Below are 19,723 nucleotides of genomic sequence, written 5' to 3'. Positions count from 1 at the left end.
GGTTTTTATCTTTGGAACACAATTAGAGAAATGCTAAGCAATGTATGCTACACTCAGCAGGTAGAGGTCACTAAATATTTGAGTGGTAAATTGAATGAACCTTTTCTGGATGGGGGTCAGTGATAGAGTGTGTAAATTACCTAGCACACAGTAGATTGACAAATCCTAGGTCTGCTCTATGAATCCATACATTTGCCTCAGCTAGACTTTTAAATAATCATGTTGAATAGGTGACGTTTCAAGGTTTTACTCTTAAAAATATACCATTTCATTCAGTTTTCAAACTGAGGCTGAAAGGGGCTGATTAAATTACCCAACTTCATATAGCTCACTAAGTGCTGGGACCAGGATATAAACCAGGGACTTAAGTGTTATATATGCATTGTGCAGTTGTGTTCTGCTCTTCCTGAAGGGAGAGAAACAAAATGTATGGCTTCAGAGTGAAATTCCATGCCAAGGGCAGAAAAGAATTCAGTACTCAGTAGCCTAGGCTTAAGTCTGACATGGGCTAAAACTACAAAGAATTTATCCCAGTTTTGATAGTTGTTTCCACGTAAAAGCTTGCTTCCTGCTCATGTAACCCAAACCCTCTCAAGATTGATTTTTCATTTACCTTTGACTGTTCCAGTGCTCCCTGTAGATGGCCTTGCTCACACTTGGTTGCCTTTTGCAATTTCCTTGTAAGCTATGATTTTAAATAAACACGTATTTCAAAAAAAATACATCAAATAAAAAATTCTAGAAGTCAAAAACACTGTTTGGTGTGTAGAGCCAATAACATGGCCTTGATAAAGCTGCCAGGAGATGGTCCCTTAGTGGATACTTGGTGCCCTTGGAAGCATCTTTATTCTACCTCTGTCGTCTTCTCACTAGTCTTGGCCACCAGAGCTAGAGTCTGCCCAAGCAGGAGTACTTCCCTGAACCCTATGCTACAGAGGGCTGCAGGCGGGGGTCAGAAAGTAGGGCAATCATAGGAAATACACTGTACTTTGAGCAAGAGTTGAGGTGGAGTGAATGTCTGGATAAGGAAAGGGAAGCCCTTGGGATTTAAGTATTTGAAAACTCTGTTGAAAATAAAATTAACCTTTCACCTTCCGACAAAGTGTCAGTGGATTCCATTTTCTTGTGATAGAATGAAAAACCCACGGGATCACCAAATGGCCCACCCACTCCCTTCAACTCATGCTTGCAAGGGAATTTCATGACATTCAGGTATGAGGCTCAGCCTCGTGAGAGGGGGGCAGGGGTAGAACCCACCCCCTGCACAGACTTTTCTGACATGTGGGATCCTCTATGATCATTTTCCCTCCCTTGTCCCTTTGACAACTGGAGCCGCTGCGGGCAACCTGGGGAAAACTAGAGCCCCATCCCACCTTTTTCTGAAGTTCTGTTGTATCATGGACCAGAGTCTCATTTTTCCTTTCCTGTTGAGAGAAAGAAGCAGCGCATAGGTGTGGAGCTCCCTGCTACCACCCGTCTTTATTCAGCTGATTGTTCTTCCTTTCACCGAGTGCTATTTGCCTGCAGTAACTCTACCTCACTGCATATTGTCAGGTAAAGGACCTGTGGTTTGATTTCCACATACGTATCTACACCAGCTCACCAGGATAGACATGCCCACGTGCAGGGATTCCCAATGTGAAATATTACCAATATGAAAATTACTCAACACATATTTTACCATGTCTTTTGACTATTCTTTGCGTGTAAAAAAGAGGAGACTAGCTTATCTGATGGCTGATGAGAGACAAGCTGAGGAATAACGCCCATCAGATGGCTCTTCCCAGCTTTTTGCTTACAAGTCTGGCTATTTCTTCTTCCAGGTCTTGCAGCGTTCTTTCCCTTTCCATGGTGGTACTATTCTGCTGCTCCCACTCCTCATCATCTGTCAGGTCCTGGGGCTGAGTGATCTCACTTTCCAGCCTGAATGACACAAGCACATAGTGTGAGGAACAGACCGCTTCAGAACTGAAAAAAACACATCTGTCAGTTTTAAGGCTACTTCAGTGTCAGTAAATACGGCTCTCAAGATGGAAACCCATCTTTCCTGTGTCCTTATCGTCATAATCACTTCAAAGGCAGGACAAAAAATCACCTCAAAGTTCGACCTGATTCCCAAGTCAAACACCCTAGTGTTCTTTCAGCTCAGGTGAATATCATCCAATCTTTTAAGAATCTCTTTGAAACTTTCTATAATTCACGGTTTGAACCACAGGAAATGCCAAAGAATGAGGAAGAAACTGCTACATAAGATATAGGTCTCTGGAGCAGGTAGGAAAATTGACGTTTGTCTTTTCTCCTCTGTCCCATCCCTTGGATTGGGAACTTCCCTCAAGAAACCCCAGCACTCACCTCTGTATTTCATCTTCTTTCTGGTGGATTTTGAGAAGAAGTTCCTGATTTGCTTCATCTATTCTTTGGAGATCTCGTTCGAGGTCTCTGTTCAAACTATCAATGTTCCTCTTTGTCTGAGTTAGTCTTAAGATCTCCACCTCCTCTGACCTATAGATTCAGTCCACGAAAGGAACAAGGGCCAGTTATCTCAGGGTCAGGGATCTTCGGGCCAGAAGGGGTATCTAGGAGACATGTAATTCAACAACCTGGCTTTTTCTGGGAGCACACCTTTTCCTTGTTCATAGGAAATTGTATTTCTTAATCATGTCCTACTATTTGTTTCAGTAATTCTCAACTCAGGCAGCCAGAGAGGATTTTCCCAGGCTTTCTTGATCAAAGTGCTCAATATAATAGTACACCTCCTCCCTGCTTCTGGAAGAAGTTTGCTTCCTTAATAGCCTCTTGTATTGGAGAGAATGGTTTCTCAGCAAATGGTGCACAAAATCTGCTCATGAAATACACTTCCACTGAGTATTTTCATCCAGGCACCTGGTACATCACTTAGAGTTGGTTCCTGCCTTAAGCCGCAAGAGCTCTCCACCAGCAGATGGGGCTTCTGTTTTTCCCTCCCTCCTCGCATCTAAGAGCTTCTCCATTGCCTGCTACAAAGCTTGAGAATGTACCATGGGAGTCACTGCACCGAGTACACACACATATGATCCAGGCATTCACTTTCAAGAATACAAACAACTTTTTTGAAGTGAATTTGAATGTAATAATGGTAACATCTCAGTGCTTTAGAAATGGTATCTGGCAAATGGGAAGGTCTCAATACCTTTTTCTTTTTGTTGTGTGTCAATTGATTTCTCTTTGAAATGCTTAACTGGGAATAAAGTGTGTGGGAGCGGTCTTTTGTTTTGAGTAGGAATGAGGGATGAACTTGCAAAGTAAGTCCTTCCTTGGAAGGGCTGAATGGATGCAGGACTTACAATAGTTGTCACTTCAGGAGGACATGGAGTGCTTGGGGTGGTGTCAGCAGGGGGTTGGATAGACAGGAGTGCAGGATGGAGGAGGGGGAAGATGAGGGATATCATGAAGAGCAGACCTGCTTCACGCCTTGGTCCTTGGATGTGGCTCTGCATAATCATAATACTTACTCGTGATCTAGCTGATCCTCCTCGGGTTCTTCCATTGTAGATTCCCTAAAATACAAGCAGAAATGTATTGGATGAGGTGGGGAAATGTGTCCATTTATGAAACACAGAGTAACTATCCAAGAGTCCCAAGGGATAGGGACAAAGTCAAGTCAACCGATTTCCTCCCTCCAACCCCCCAGGTTCTGGCCATGACAAAACCCAGCCCTTTGATTCTTCTGCCCCTCATCTGACTGTATGTCAGGTAAGGATACAGTGAGGATACAGGGATAATGCTGGAAAATTCAGTGTGTGTCCTTCTAGTGGGTACATGCGGAGATGGTTCTCTAGAACAAGAACCCTTTCAAACTTTGCTCCAGGTAATTAGAATCGATAAAGATCATCCATTCCTCTGAAGTCCCTTTTTGCTCCGTGCCCAGCTGCTTTCCTTAAGGCCCCATGGGCATGAATGTAGGTGCATAACTGCCCTGAAAAGTAATCTTTCTGACCTCTAGCTGGGACTCTGTAAGGATCTTCAGATATTTAGATATTTAGTATTAAATAGGGCTCAGAAAAACCCAAGCAGAAGTAGATAATTTGGTTCATTCTGTACCTTAGTTTCCTCTTTTTCTCCAATTCTTCAATAAACTCTGTCCCCCTCCTGATATGGCTTCCTGATTCTACCTTAGTCGCTCAGCTTCTGAAGTCCAATCTTTCCCCACTGGAAGCAACCAGTAGAGTGTCAGAACCTTCCAAAGGGTCAGGACTCTGCTATTGACATAGGATGGGTGGGGCAGCATGTCACAGTGGGGTGGGTGACAATGGTTATTCACGCAGAGTTCCAAGTCTAGATGGGTGCATGTGTTTTATGGCTGAGTCTTCCGTTTGGTGGTAGTCAGTAGAATGGTTGTGATTCCTGGGTAGAATGAAGGGGTGGTCCCTGTGTTTTGTTTTTCTCGCAGATTGAGCTTCCTTTCTGCCCGAGTGTGGCTATGGGAACCTGGGTCCTAAGGCAGCAGTCTGACCCCATAAGTGCTCATTCATCTGACACACGCTGAAACATCAGAAGAGCACTTATGGGTGCCAGGCACTGTTCTAAGCATGAGGGAGACAGAGTGAACAGAACAGCCCAAACACCTGCCGTCATGGAGTTTACATTATAGGGTGTGTATGTGAGGGCGGGAGGGGTAACACAACGCAATAAATGAGTACATTTATTTTATTTTGTATGATCAAAAAGGAGAATGCTCTGAAGAAACATAGGTGAGGAGGGTGAGAGGAAATTCAGTGAGTACTGCTTAAGTGGGAGGGAATTGAAGTTTTAAATAGGGTGGTGCAGGGAAAGCACTTAGTATTGCCAGACCCAGAAGTGTGGTGTGGATGTGTTAAGAGGCCTGATCAATGGGAAGGAAACCTTAGGTTGTGCTGAGGTGAACACAGAATCCTCAGGCCTCACGAACAAGGGTAATAGCAAACAAGGCCCATGGCCCGCAGAAGCATGGGCCAGTACGCAGCCGAAGGGCCAACAGACCCAGGGCACCGGCAGGAGGCGTGAGGACGCAAAGCTCCTCATTTGCTGCTTTGAGGACACGTAGCTTTTCCTGCAGCTTCCAGTATTCTGGGAAAAAAGAGAACTCTGGAGAGGGAGAATCTGTCCAAAATACTGAGAAAATACCCATAAGAGATTTTTAACTGGGAAAAGTTTGTGATGTCTCGAGTTGGCCCCAGAAAAATAAACAATAGATGCTCTTTTCCCCGTCTTGCAGTGAGGAACTGAGGCTCAGTGAGGCTCAGGTAACTTACCCAGACGGCTCAGTGAAGAGTCACTCTGGTCTGTCTTGCTTTAGAGCCAATGTTCCTCCTACTGTTTCTTACGGCCTCTAATGTGAGGACACTGGGGCCTGGGGATTCTATGATAATTAATTGCTGGAGTTTCATTTCAGAAGCTTTGAGGATTCAATAAAGAACATTTTAAATATCCAAGCAGAGCGTGACAGGAGTCCTAAAATGACAGGGTGTGCGATCAATAAAAGCAGATGGTTAAACCACCATTATTGTTTTGACATTTGAATATCTCTTTAGTCATTTCTAAGTTGAATCACATTGATGAATCAGCTAAAGGTCATGCAAGTAGCTGTTACAGAGAGGAGACCCAGAGGAGAAGCGTGGGAGAGGCTCCCTCCGCTCTCCAAGCCTGGCTGGTGCTCCATCGGCATGTGAAGCCACTTGGCCAGCCTCATCTAGATCATCCAGACCTGTTTGTCATCCCCACAAAGATCTTTGAGAACAAAAAGTAGGAAGATGTAGCTGGAAAATTAATCTTGAAGTGAAGTTAGAGGGTTTCTGACTGCCAGAGCCTGCCTTGGGAAGGGTCATCTCATCCTGCAGAGTGACCCCTGCAGGGTTCTGTGTGTGTCCAGAGGTTTGGACCGGGATTGCACTCTAGACATTGGAAAACGACAGAATTTGGGTCATGGTGTGCCACTCAGCTATCGTCTCTTAAGGTCATGGATTACAAAGTGAACCTTTTTACTCTGTGTGGAGATGTTTTTGTGTGATTAAAAAGCCAGTGTTCACAGATCTTGGTCTGATAAAGTGCTGAAGAGTGTCCCCTTAAAGATGGTTATTAATTCATAAATGCTTACTTTTAACAACAGGTGGATTTGTGTATATGAAGAAAGCATTAACACCACCTGCCTAATACCAAAACCTTTGCCTTTGAACTTGATAAGCATCCCACAGGCCTCCAGGAACTCTGCTGTGCCACAGTAGAGGTTAGTTCTCTGAGCAACATTACTGGCAGAGGCTGACTTCTCAGAAGCATTTTATTTTCTGTGTTTTCCCCATGTGATGTTCAATTCTATATATAACTGCAGTGCCAAAATCTCTGTCTAAAGAATCAACACTTACCCCTGAAAATATGTAATAACCCTTTCATCCCACAACTCACCTCTGATGAAAACCTATTCAAAGAGCTTGAAACACAATGTCTCAAATTTCAATACCAATCACCTGGAGGTGTTAATAAACTGACATGAAATTCGGATGGAATTGGTCAGGGGGGCAGCCTGAGGTTCTGCATTTCCAGCACACTCTGAGGATCTGGCAGTGCTAATGATCTTCAGACCACACACGGAATAGCAAGAGCTTAGACCATTCTGTTTTTCTTTTGAATATTTTGAAGATTATTTGGTCCTTGGAAAAAGTTGCCCCTTGAAACTGCCTCAGTGTTACCAACAAGCTGTTCTGGACACCTCTGACGAAATATTCTAACAGAGGGGGCAACAGTTAGAGAAAGTGAGATCATGGCAGGACTGTCCTCATTGGCCAACTGTTTCAGCCCTCGGCACAAGCATGAACTCAGTGCTGACCTAAAGGCTTACTCTCAAAATGACACATAAAGATGGATTTTACCAAGACTGCTTGACCAAAATCTGTTTGTTCCTGATATCACCAGGTTCATTTTATTCAGTCTCAAATTAGTTATTTTCTTTGGGGTAATTTGAATTATTGTATGGGGCAAGAATATTTGCATGTCAAAGCACATAAAGAGAAGCAGCCCAATTGTATACTTAAATATTGTACTTGATTGAACAGAAGTAATACTTGTTCAGGGTTTTCATTTTCTGCTTAGATAATTCATTCATTTTAATGTCCAAAAAAACTATTGTGGAAAATGCAATTTGTCAAAGGCATGTTTAACTGTCCAGGACAGATTGGGGACAGGGTATTGAACTAGGCAGCTTTTTAAAAATGTTTTAGCAATGTGTAATATGTATTGCTTTTTATGTAAAAAGCATAGCTATATATTATGTGTCTTACGTAGAAAAATGCCTTACCTGGAAAAAATAATAAGCACGTGGTTCTATGTAAACTATACCAATTCTTAGATTTATCCCTTATGTTCATTTTTTGAAAACTGCCTGCCTAGATGAAATCTTTAACACTACATTTTAGTCCACATCTTCCCTAGTTATTAGTATTCCTGTCTAGCGAGGTTGTCTGTTGTTAAGTAGATACCTCTTCCAAAACATATTTGCCGAAATCTCCTTGACTGAAAGAGATTAAGACCTTAAGAACCATTTATCATTTAATTCTCCTACTTCAAGACTTTTGCTCACAACCCACTACTCAACACCCTGTATCAAATAAAATGAAGGTCTCAGCTTTGGGGGCCAGTCTATTCCACAGCAGAGGCACAAAGTAAGGAGCCCTGTATCAGTAAGTTAGTGTTACCTATTTTTCTCTGTCTGTATGGACCTATTCATGTTATCTATTTCTTCTTCAGGGAGTTTTGTAGTTTAGGTGTAAGGAGGAATTATTCCATTCCATCTAAGTCATCGAATGTATATGCCTAGAGTTTTTCATTGTTGGGTCTGCAATCATGTCTTTTTTATTCCTGATGTTGTAATTTGTTTCTCCTTTCTTATTTTCTTGGTCAATTTGTATAGAGGTTTATCAATTTTATTGACCTTTTCAAAGAGCCAATTTCTTGCTTTATTGACTTCTGTGTTGTTTTTCTGTTTTCAGTTTTATGGATTTCTGCTCTTCTTTATTTACTTCCTTCGGATTACTTTGGCTTCTTTTGCTCTTCTTTCTTCTAGTTCCCTAAGGTAGAATCATAGTATTAATGTGAAGCCTCGCTTCTTTCTAATAGATGCATTTAATGACATATTTCCTTCTAAACATTGCTTTAGCTTTATCCCACCAATTTTGATACATTGTATTTTCATTTTCACTCAGTTCAAAATGTTTTCTAATTCTGTTTGAAACTTGCTCTTTAGCCTTTGGATTATTTAGCAGTTTTTAATCTAATTCCTAAGAATATTTTTCTGTTACTGATTTCTAATTCAATTCCATTATGGTCAGAGGATATACTTTACATGATTTCAATACTTTTAAATGGGTAAGGTTCTTTTATGACCAGTATATGGTCTGTCTTGGTAAATGATCTACGTGCCCTCAGAAGGAATATGTGTTCTTCTGTTCTTTGATGGATGGAGAGGTACATTGTTCAGGATTACTATGGTCTTGTTGATTTTTTTTGTCTACTCATTTTATTATTGAAAGAGGAAATTGAAAGCCTCCAACTATAATTGTGGATTGATTTCTCCTTGCAGTTCTCCAGTTATATTGTAATACCACTTTTATTTTTTGTTCCTGTGTGTGCATACATTAAACATTGTATGTCTTCGTGCATTGGCCCTCATATCATTACATAATGAGCCTCTTTGTCCTTGGTAATTTTCCTTGTTCTAAAGTCTACTTGGTCTAATATTAATAGAGACAGTCAGCTTTCTTTGACAAGTGTTCACATGGTGTGTATTTTTCCTTCCTTTTTACTTTTAACCTATCTATATCAGGATATTTGAAGTGGGTTTCTAGACAGCATACACTTAGGTCTTATTTTTTTGTCCAATTTAATGATCACTGACTTTTACTTGGTGTGCTTAGAACGTTTATATTTAATATAATTATTGATGAGGTGGTATTTTCCTCAGTCATTATTTTATTTGTTTTCTTTTTGTCCCCTCCATTTTTTATTTTCCACTTTTGTGTATTCTTTTGAAATATTTAAAAATATATTCATATTCCATTTTAATGTCTCTTGTTTGCTTTTGGTTTTTGTGTAGTATTTGATGGTTGTTCTAGGCATTACCAAATACATATGTCATGTTTTAATCTATTAAAATTACTATTGTACCTCTTCAAGGGAAATGTAGAAACTTCATCTTGCCCCTTTTATGTTGTATTAGTAGTTGTCATATATATTACACATCTGCATACGTTAAAAACTACCAATTTTATAATTTTGGCTCTCCATTGTTATATTTCAAAGAACTTTAGAGGAGAAAATAATCTGTCATATTTACCTATTTACCATTTATGTTGCTCTTCCTTCATGACTGAATTCTCAATTCCCTGTGATATATTTTCCTTACTTCCTACAGTACTTCCTTGAACATTTCTTTTATAAAGGCCTGCTTCTGACTAATTCTCTTAGTTTTCATTCACCTGAGACTGTTGTTATTATTTCTTCATTCATCAAAGGTATTCTTACTGAGTACCTCTGGGTTGACATTTTCTTTTCTTATACTGCTTTTAAAATGTTGTGCACTGCCACAAGTCCACAGTCATTCAAATGTTATATGTCATTTTTTTTCCTCTGGTAGCTTTCAAGATTTAAAAAAAAATATTTGTCTTCAGTAGTTTGATTAAGATACATCTCAGCATGGTTTTCTCTGAGTTTATCCAGTCAGGGGTTCTCTGAGCTTCCTGAGTCTGTAAATTTGTCTTTTACCAAATTTGGGCAGTTTTCAGCCATTATTTCTTCAAATATTTATTCTGCCCCAATCATAGTCTCCTGTCCTAGGTCTCAAATGGCATTAATGCTTTCCCTTTTTGTTCTGTTCTACAGGTCTCTGAGACTCTTTTGATATTTTTTTCTCTGTTGTTGTTCAAATTGGATAATTTGCATTGCTTTGCTCAAGTTCATAGATTCCTTCCTTTGTCATCGTTACTTTATTTTTCATTGTAAGATGTCCATCTTGTTGATTTTTACAGCTTCTCTTTATTTTCTGAGAACTACTGTCTTTCCATTTGTTTCAAGCACATTCAGTCCTACACTGCATGGAACATAGTTATTATAGCTGCTAAAACTTTTGTTGGATTTAGATTACCGATATTCAGAATAAGGGAGAAAGCTGTTGAGTATCTTTTTCCTTATGAGTTGTTCAGATTTTCCCTGTTCTTTGTATATTAGGTAAGTTTAAATTACATCGTAGACATTTTGAATATACTGTTAGGAGTTTCTGGGTCTGGTTAAAATCCTATGGGAAGTAGGATTTACACAGTTCCAGTCAAGTTGGAGTAACAGAGACCAGTTTCACCATCCCTTTGAAACAACCAAATAAAGGGACAAGTTATATGCAGCAATCGTTTTCAAGACTCTGATATCAAGCCATAAAGGACAGCAATCCATGGAGAGATCAGACACAAAAGAGGCAAGCCTTGTAATTGCCCTTTTCAATTCCTTGAGAGAGTTACCAGATGATGATGCAGGAAAGAGGAACCACAGTTGAGAGTCTGGAGATGATGCAGGTCGGATCAGGGCTGGTAAAGGGACCTGACGACCCAGTGCTTTAGGAGTTCAAAGAAAGGACCCTGGCCTTCTGTGAGCACTGGTTTATCTATCTATGAAATCTCACCTAATGCTAATGGATGAGTTACTGGAAATCAGATAATGTATTTATTGGATAATGATAGGGAATATTTGAAAATCATCAGAATTCTTTTTCCTAATATTAGACAAAGTCCATTTTTAATGAAGAAAATGACAGCGCTACAAATATTAGTTGCTTAAAATGCTCTTTAAAGGGGGACGTTACTCAGTTTTCTTCCACCAAACAGCCCGCTTCCTAGGAATCAAAAGAGATGGTCTCTGTATGAAGAAAAGGGAAAATCCAGAAAAGCTCAGTGGAACATCAGAGAATCACAAATTGGGTCAGTTCCTGCTGTGTCCAGAAAAGACTTGCGGCCAGAAAGGCAGTGCTGTCTCCAAATCACGGGTACTGCCCCCGCTCTCTCTACTCCCTCACTGTGCAGAGGCGCAGGAAGGCATTCTCGTTCTTTCTACCCCAGAGACCCCTGGCAGCATAACAGCCTCCATGAGTGCTCAGATTTGCTCTCCTATCACTGTGGCAGAACTCTTCAAAGTGAAGATGAGAGACACATGTACATGGTTGGCCAGCCTGAGCCATCCATGAAAACTCATGGCAGAAAGGGAAGTGCATAAAAATATTTCTGCCATTTTAATATTAGACCATTAGATATAGATTTTTAAAATTGAAAGTAGCCCAGTGGCTTTAAATATCTAGCTATCAGTTCCTCTAATAAAGAGATCAAATGAAACTGGACCCTTTACCCCTCCAAAGAAACCAAAGTAGAGTTGATACAACTTTGTCATTTCACAAGGTGCCTACTTTTCAAAGCTTTGACTTTCAACCTTAAAAAGGGTGACATTCAGTAAGAGCTAAAAGCCTCACATTATTCATTTTTCTTTGAGCTTTTCTTGAATTCAAGCTCTGATCTTGGTGTTTTTGGAAAGACTCCCTTTACAACAGCTGCCCAGTGAGCCATTAAAATGACAAGCCAAGGGCCGCATGGAGGGTGAGAGCACTTAGTGCAATACTAACAGTGAGACGACAAAAAGGGTCCCTCTAGTCAGTTGCAAAGGTGCCTACATCTGGGAGCAGAGGGAGAATTTTCAAGTTAAAGCACAGATAATCTTTGAACTCCAGGGTTTGGAATTGGGATTATAAAGCTGTGGTGCCATACTGTCTTTAAAGAAAACCCAAAATAATCTATAAAGTAAGATAGTCAACAATACACGTTACCAAGTTTGAGATACAAAATTAATATGCAAGAATCAATTTCATTTCTAAATATAATTTCTATAACACAAGGTAGAAGTTGTACTTTTAAATGAAACCAATTTAAAGTCAATTCAAAAAAAGTAAGAATAATTTTACAAACTACAAGACCTCAAGAGTGCATTTTAAAATGTCAAAGACATTAAAGATGAGTCAAATAAATTGAAACATATAATAGTGTTGTAAAGATATCAGTATTATTATATTTTAAAGATATCAATCTCAACCAATTTACCTATACATTATTTGTAATGCTTGTCAAAATCCAAGCTGGTATATTTTTAGAAGGATTTGATAATTTATTCCAAAGTGTATGTAGAAAACAAAAAAACAAAAATATCTAACTAGAAGAAATATGGCTTGACCTACCAGATCTCAAAACTTATAATATTGTAAAAAATATGACTTGACCTACCAGCTCTCAAATCTTATAATATTACAAGTCTGTAGTAATTAAAGGACTCTTTAATTGGATATAAGTACAGAAACATTGCTCAGTGCGACCAAGGAGAGCTCGTGAAAAGACACACCTGTATAGAAACCTAAGGGATAGAGGTGGCATTACTCTTCTCTAGGCAAAGGCAGTCCATCATAGACCCTGTCACACACCATACATAACATTGATTCTAGGTGTTTAAAAAACTCAACTATGTGAAGTAAAACTTAAAACCTCTAGATAAGAGTATTTTTACAACATTGAAGTAAGAATCTGTCTTAAACAAGACAAAGCCAACTTTTTACATACTTCATACCGATATCTGCTCATCTAATGTAGCTGGAGCAAAACCCCAATCACACTAGTTGATTCTACTTTAAATTTATGATCTTAAAAGTCAGGTGGACCATTATTTTATGATTTGCCCAACAATTGCATTGTACTTCCCTTGTTCATTCACTCTCCTGTTCTTCTAGGCAAGTGCAGTTGATTCTTATTATTTGCTGCAGTCGTGTTCTGTGAAGTGATCACACACAGTGAGTTGGTGAATACTAAACCAGTGCTCTAGGGGAAATACAGAGTTAGTTTCCTTTGAGCTCTTGGCCACATTTTTGTAAACAAATTAACATACAGTCTAGTTTTATGTGTGTGTTTCTGTTTAAAGAAATTTTATTTAACATATATTATTGGTTCATTAGCATTGAACTCACTAGGCAACAACACTGCAACTCATGCCTGAATGGAGCTTCTCTAACACACATTTTCTCCATAGGGCATGTCACAGCCTTCTTGCACTGAGGAACAACATACAACACACTTTAGCACTATGCTTGGATGGGTGGGAGGGGGGGCGTATTTTAAATGCAAAATCACCAATCAAAGCACAAAAGTTCTAAAAAGATGTGGCATTAAATAGACAATGAAAAAGACTTGTTTATAGAATCAGAATGGAAACAAAAAGTCAGGGTATCATCTTGCTCAGTCTCAGCTGGCAACATGCACGTTGGCGAGTTAGATTTTTTTGCAGCTGTAAGCATGTACATGTCTGCAAATGACCAAGAAAGCACTGATTTGGTTTGGGAGTTACAAATTAATTTTAGCATATAGGTGCATTTACAGATATGAAATCCAAAAATAATGAGAATCAACTGTATTTTACATCTTCTCATCTCGATCCTTCAATACCTCCTCGACACTCAAACTCATGACCGTTTTTCCTACTTGTCCAAGAAATTTGAAGCAATCAGAAATTCTTGGCTCCCACCACCACATTGTCAACCTTCTAGAGTCTTCCCCCACATACTCTACCTTCTTGCTTCCTACCAGAGATAAATTCTTCCTCTTCCTACTTAAGTCGCACTCACCCCACCACCCTCCCCACTCCCCACCTGTCTGTGCCCAAAATCCCATTTCCTCCCTTCTCCTCAAAGACAGTCTTCCCTTTCTGCCAGATTTTCTACCATGTTTTCTCCCACCTAGGTCACTTTCATCAGTACAAAAATAATGTTCTCTCTCCTTCCTTGACAATCTTTCTGGAAGTAATTTTGCAGTATTATGAAAAACTTTTAAAAGTATTCATATTTTTTGTAAAGATTCCTCTATCTGTCTGTAATACTAGTGAGATATTCAGAAATAAGCACTAATAGTATCTACAAGCTCATTAATTGCAGAATTTATAAAAGAAAATAGTGTAAAGCAATCTAAGTAAACAGGGGGCTGCCTACATGTAGCCAATAAAATACTATGCAGACATTATAAGTGCAGATTAATAATTAGTAATATAGAAATATTCATTATAAATTAAGTGAAAACTGTAGATTACTAAACGCATTATAAAATATGGTTCTACTTTTCTGAGAAGAAGCGAATGTACTTACTTTGCCTCGGGGTTTGCACTCTGAAAAATAATCAAAAGATATATAGCAACATTTCACCCCTAGGCTGCTCTGCTTGACTCTGAACCTGTCTGACACGGCTGCTCTTGCTCTCAGCTAGACTGCGATGGAAACCCATGGAAGCTACTCTAAATCTTAGTCCAGATAGCCACGCTAAAACTATACATGTTTCACTAACTTATTCCTGGAATATTAAAACAAGTTTGAGTTTCAGTGCTTCTTTTTCCTATATGGATACACACCCTATTTAATTGTAACATTGGGACTATGACTAAGGGTCATGTTAAATCTAACGAAATGACGGCCCAAGTGGTGAGCTGGGATCAGAGACTGTGGGAACTCAAATCCAGTGCCCCTGATGGAATAAGAACAAACAGCTCTTCAGTGGAAAAACCAACCAGAAGTGTCCCATGATGGTTTTTAAAAAAACAAAATGCTGTAATGTCAAAGAGCAAGAAGTGCTCTTTCTAGGCTAGGCTAGAGCTGGGTTTGTAGTAGGTTGAACAGTTCAAAGCCGGACATCCATCCTGACAGCTGTTCTGATTCTCACAAACTGTCACCAGGGCTGCTACTCAGCTAATACTCACCAGATGTTTTGAGAGGTTGACAAAATCCCCCCAAATCTATCCCAATTCCCCCAAACAATTAACCAGCATCAGATTCTAAAAGTCATCCTTGTACAATATTAAACAACAGGATATTACTTAAGGAGAAAATAAGAATAGGCAATAGAATTTAAGTTTAATACTATTTCAGTTTTCAGAGGGCTTAAGCAAATTCAGTTATTTTGACAACCATCCTGAAACAGCAAGAGGCAGTATGGTTACCCTGGCTTACAGGTGATGAAAGGGCAGCTCGGTGGGTTCAGTGCCCTGCTCAGTCCCATTGCTCGTAAGATGGCAGCACAGGAGCACAGACCCGCTGCTCTTGGTCCCCTGCTCTTAGCTGCGTGGCTCCCTGCTGAATGGCTTTCAGACCTTGGAAGATATGTACCCCAAAGCCTTCATCCCCACCTCCTTCTGCTGACCCCAGACCCTCACCACCGCACATTTACATATTGTAAACCATTTGCCTCTGTCCCCCTACCAGCTCCACAGTCCAGCTCAAGGCCCAGATGCTGCCTGTATAGAAAGCACCTATTTAGATTCCTTAGGTGTTTGCTTTATAAGTTTTTGAATCCTTCTACATTGTATGTCCAAAAAAAAGGTTAAGAAAAAACATTTCTATGGTGAAGAAAATGGTTAACTTTTAGTTTTCTTAATTACATCCTTTTCTTGTCCATATCTGTTGGCAGATTATGAGAGAACTGTGACCATTTCATGACTCGTCTTTGCCTCGGTCCCTGATTCCCGACAGTCGATGTCTCTCTTTGCTCATGACCTTTCCCACCTGGACCTGGGACATCACTTCATCCCCTGACGAAGTGAGCCTCATTAACCCAAGGGTGCTGCCCACTTGGGCTCCTAAAGTCTGGGAGCCTAGCCTTGACGTCCATCCAGTTCAAGCTCGGGCATAGAAAAATACGAGGAATTCTTTAGCTTAGGATTTTATGTGAAAATAGCAGAACGATATACTAAATAGGACTGAACATATACTTTGAGATGAGAACTATACAAAGGTTGTTATTTGCATGTAAAAAGGCATTTTTATCCAGGCCAGAGGCAAGGAACCTCAGTACCTGTGACCTCTGGCCTCAAGGTCAGTTGCAATGCCCCAGATAGACCTGCCTCTCAACTGTCATAGAACATTGGGAACGTTCTTTACTGTCACTGACAGCTGTGTCCAGGCATAACTCTTGGTGCACCTGGCAGAGCAGAAACTCTGTACGGACATTGGAAATCAATGTATATGTAGATATTTCTGCTAGACTATGTCCCCAAAGGAAACTAGACTTGAAGGGAAGAAGTATAGGAGCCCTGAGAGGAAATCCTATGAATGAAAAAGTTAAGCCAGTTTGACCTAATGGAGCAGGACAATACACTTCGACAAAATGCAGAGATGCCCTGTGTTTCCCTGGGCCAGCTTTTCTACCCACCTGCCCCTATATCCTCCCCTTCCCCAGGTGATGAGTGTGCTCTGGATAGGAGAGGGTGCAGGCCAAGAGGCCTGCCTTAGCCCTTCAGAGCCAGCGGAGTGGTGATCCAGAGGAGAGAGGCGGCAGGTGGGGGAGGGCAGAGGGGTTGTAGAGCACGTGGGCTTTGCTTGTATGGTGTTAGTCCCATGTCCCCTTTTAGGCACTTGGAAACGAGAGGTGAACCTACCCTCCTAGAAGTAAGGGTATATTCAGATTACCAATGAAAGTACACTTAGAAATCCTGAGGAATATTTTGGAAGACCCATTGTGAACAGGGGAAATTTTTTGACAAAGGCCCTAAGAATGCACAATGAATAAAATAGTATCTCCAATGACTACTTTTGAGAAAACTGGGATCCACATGCCAGAGAATGAAATTGGACCCTTATCTTACAACATAGAAAAATAATCTCAAAATGGATCAACTCAAAAGACATCAAAAGATGCAATACCTGGAATCATAAAGCTTTTAGAAGAAAACTTTGGGGATATCTCCTTGCCTTTGGTCTCTTTAGAGAGAATTAAGAGGGAAGAAGAAATGTAGAAGATTCTTCTATAATCTAGGTGTCACCAGGAGCCTCCACACTCTTGAATTCTAGCTAAGATTGCCTTTTGTTCTTTTCTTATTTCTGCAAATCTTGTCTCCTAATTACCTCTCCATTAAATAATTTAGGGTTGTTTATTTCTAATCCAACATTCATTCAAACTTGAGGCATGACTGCTTCTTTTCTCCCAAAATTCAATTGTAAGAGTCAACAAAAGGCAACTTGTAGGGTCGAGTATCTACAACTGTGTGTGGTAGATTTTACTGTTGACTGAAGTATGTGCGTGGGAGCATACATTGCAGTGCTACTTAGAAAATAATCTAAAATCCAATATTGGCTTTCTGGTGTCCAGAAATTCTCTTGTCCATGTCTACCAACTTAGATCTCAGTGTTTCATCTCGTTATTCAGCTTTCTCTCCTGCTTCTCCTATTCCCAGATGTGACAAAAGTTCCTTGTATTTTATTATTATTATAAAGAGCATTTGTGCTCTAGCACTCATCCTCCCCCACAGTTCACACTTTGCATAACTCAAGATTTATTAATGTGCTTTGTTAAAAAATGTTTCAAGTATTCCAAGTGTCACCTTTTCTTTTTTCCCTGTCCCCAGTTAGTTTCTATAGGAGCAGGGAGAGAAATGTAGTTTATTTCCCCAGAGGTAAGAATTATGACTTTACCTTAGTAGACAGGAGGGTACAATTGATTTGGGCTTAATTAGCAATTGTAACAAATTCTCCATTATGTTAGTGCCCCAGCATAAAGACTTCGGTAACGCTAGTTTACTAGAAGGGCTACTGAAAAAAGACTCAAGAGACCAGGTTCTTATCCTGATTCTGTCACTAGCAAGTTATGATTTGGGGCGGGGTGGTAAATAAGTATCTTACTGGGCCTGAATGAATGAACAGTCTTTAAATTCCCTGTGAATCCTACAACTCAATGATCTGTCTGAGAGTTTCTCTGGTGTGTAATTCTATAAATGCAGCTATGGCTGGGATTCCCCCCTTCACAGGTGGGTGAACATCACACCACTCCGGACTGTATACCCACCTCCCCCTGGCCAGCTATCCGGTCGACGTCTGCTGTCAAAAAGCAACAGAGGTTTTTTACAGGTGAAGCTTTGGAGCCGATCCTGGTTCTTTCAACTCATGACTTCTGTTTATTTGGTTTCTGAATTGGCTTCCTTGTTTGTAAACTGGCATAATAGTATCTACCTTGGAAGACTCTGAACATTTAATATAATAATGCAAGTGAAACACACTTAGTATGTGTCTGGCACATAATAAGTGCTCAATAAATGGAACTGATGGTCATTAACTCCATTTTTATTGTAAAGGGGCTGGGTAAGTGTCATGGCAAGCTATTTCTGGGTATGCCGAGACATCTTAGTGTGTGTGGTCAGATGATCTCAGCTTACTTCCCAGGTCAACTCCTAAGCTTTGGTTTTGTTGAGTGGGAAATACAGTCTGAGAGGGAGAGCTGACTGGCTTTAGCAGCAATTTTTTTTTAAAGCTGTGTGGAGGGAGAGGAAGGCAGATGGATCCCAGAGTCAGGAGGAAAGGGGATTTTGAAACGATAAACATGACCAAGGGGGGTGTGATTCAGTTTCTGTGCAGCAAATTAGCAACATACATCCTTTTTCTGTCTCCATGAAAATTAAATTTATTTATTTATAAAACTGAATATAAATAGCACTGTGGAGCGATATCCCTTTTTGGAAGTTATCAAACTGTGGAATTCTGCTCCATGGCGGGCATACGTATAAGGGCGGAGACCGTGTGAGGAAATCCTTCCACTTAGAACATATATTCTGAAGATATTAGGCAGATGATCATTGTAGGTAGTGACTCAGCCCCTGGGGAAGGAGACTATATGATCTGTGCTCTTGATGTTCAAACCCAGATCTGGCCAATGACCCTGTGAAAAATGGGACAGTTTGCTGTTATCACAGACCTGCCCCCATCTGGTCGGCACTTTGCAGGGGTACAATATATACCTATGGTAACGAAACCCCTTCTGAGGAGAGCCTGCATTTTCCACAGAACAGTGCCCTTTGCTGTTTCTGAGGGAGGCATTGAGCCATAGTCAGATCATGGGGGAAGAGTGCCCTGCTCCTTGTTTGCAATTGTCAAGGTACTGGGAGGCCACCTCCTGGCACCTGCAGCCAGTCTCAGCTTGTAAATATTCAGCAGGAGAATCAAGACAGCCCGGCCACAGCAGCTGACCTCCCCTGCATCTGTTCCTAAGCTCTAATCCCACACTGCATGTGAATGCTCCTTCCCTATTTTCACTGCAAACACAGAAGAGCTTCCATTAGTTTTGCTCCTTAGCAGAAGGAATTGCTACAACAGTGAGTTTAACCCCTGAAGGCTGTCTTTAGAAAACTTCTGCTTCTCAGTATTATAAAATTAAAGGAAGCACAGTCAATGGCTGCAGTGAAGTAGTCAGGTAGAACAGAGCAGCAGTTCACTGTTGGAGGTTTACACTGCTGAGGGATCAGCCTTGTTTCCTTTCTTTCCTTCCTCCCTTCCTCCCTTCCCTGCTCCCCCCTCCATCATCATCATCTTTTTAATAAAACCATCTAAAGTTGCCATAATCTCCGTCTACAGGAATGATGTCACATAGTGGAAACTTTTTTTGCTGACTCACTTTACATGCTGGGAACAACTGTTTTTGCTGGCTCTCTCCACTCTCTGAATTCTCATTCTCAGTTTTGTATTCTGGGTGTGATATAGTCAACATCTACCTTTACTTTAAGTAACAACAAGGGCAATTATGGACTTCAAGATGTTATTAGGGATTTGTGTCCTTCCACATTGTTATACCCCCATGGCACCTCACAGCACATTGTAGGGGCTCCATACATATTTGTTGATAAC

At 40.4% G+C, this 19,723-nt stretch overlaps 2 protein-coding genes across 14 annotated transcripts in view; one reads left to right on the top strand and one right to left on the bottom strand.

Moving 5' to 3' along the window:
- The window catches only part of LOC140845908 (transmembrane and coiled-coil domain-containing protein 5A-like), a 161,778-nt gene that overhangs the window by 24,684 nt on the left and 117,371 nt on the right, over positions 1–19,723 (bottom strand). For 4 of the 10 annotated variants that reach the window (XR_012124868.1, XM_073221296.1, XM_073221100.1 and 1 more), the window contains exons 1-7: positions 7,940–12,027; positions 5,271–5,469; positions 3,492–3,536; positions 2,353–2,502; positions 1,800–1,923; positions 1,374–1,424; positions 614–685 (exon numbers count right to left, since the gene is read on the bottom strand). Coding sequence is in view for 9 of the 10 variants with exons in the window: in XM_073221296.1 (XP_073077397.1) it covers positions 614–685; positions 1,374–1,424; positions 1,800–1,923; positions 2,353–2,502; positions 3,492–3,526 (432 nt within the window). In the remaining variant the exon portion in view is untranslated. Of the gene's footprint in view, positions 1–613; positions 686–1,373; positions 1,425–1,799; positions 1,924–2,352; positions 2,503–3,491; positions 3,537–4,080; positions 5,208–5,270; positions 5,470–7,939; positions 12,033–19,723 lie in introns of those variants that run through there. The other 6 variants (XM_073221162.1, XM_073221406.1, XM_073221377.1 and 3 more) reach the window with 6 other exon arrangements.
- Positions 1–19,723, top strand: part of LOC140845974 (transmembrane and coiled-coil domain-containing protein 5A-like) — a 79,526-nt gene that overhangs the window by 2,087 nt on the left and 57,716 nt on the right. The gene's annotated exons all lie outside the window — the stretch shown is intronic.

The sequence above is a fragment of the Manis javanica genome, chromosome 1 (genome assembly GCF_040802235.1).
Source record: "Manis javanica isolate MJ-LG chromosome 1, MJ_LKY, whole genome shotgun sequence".
Classification (NCBI taxonomy): Eukaryota; Metazoa; Chordata; class Mammalia; order Pholidota; family Manidae; genus Manis; species Manis javanica.
Note: the sequence above shows the minus strand (reverse complement) of the source record. Positions and strands in the feature narration are given on the sequence as shown.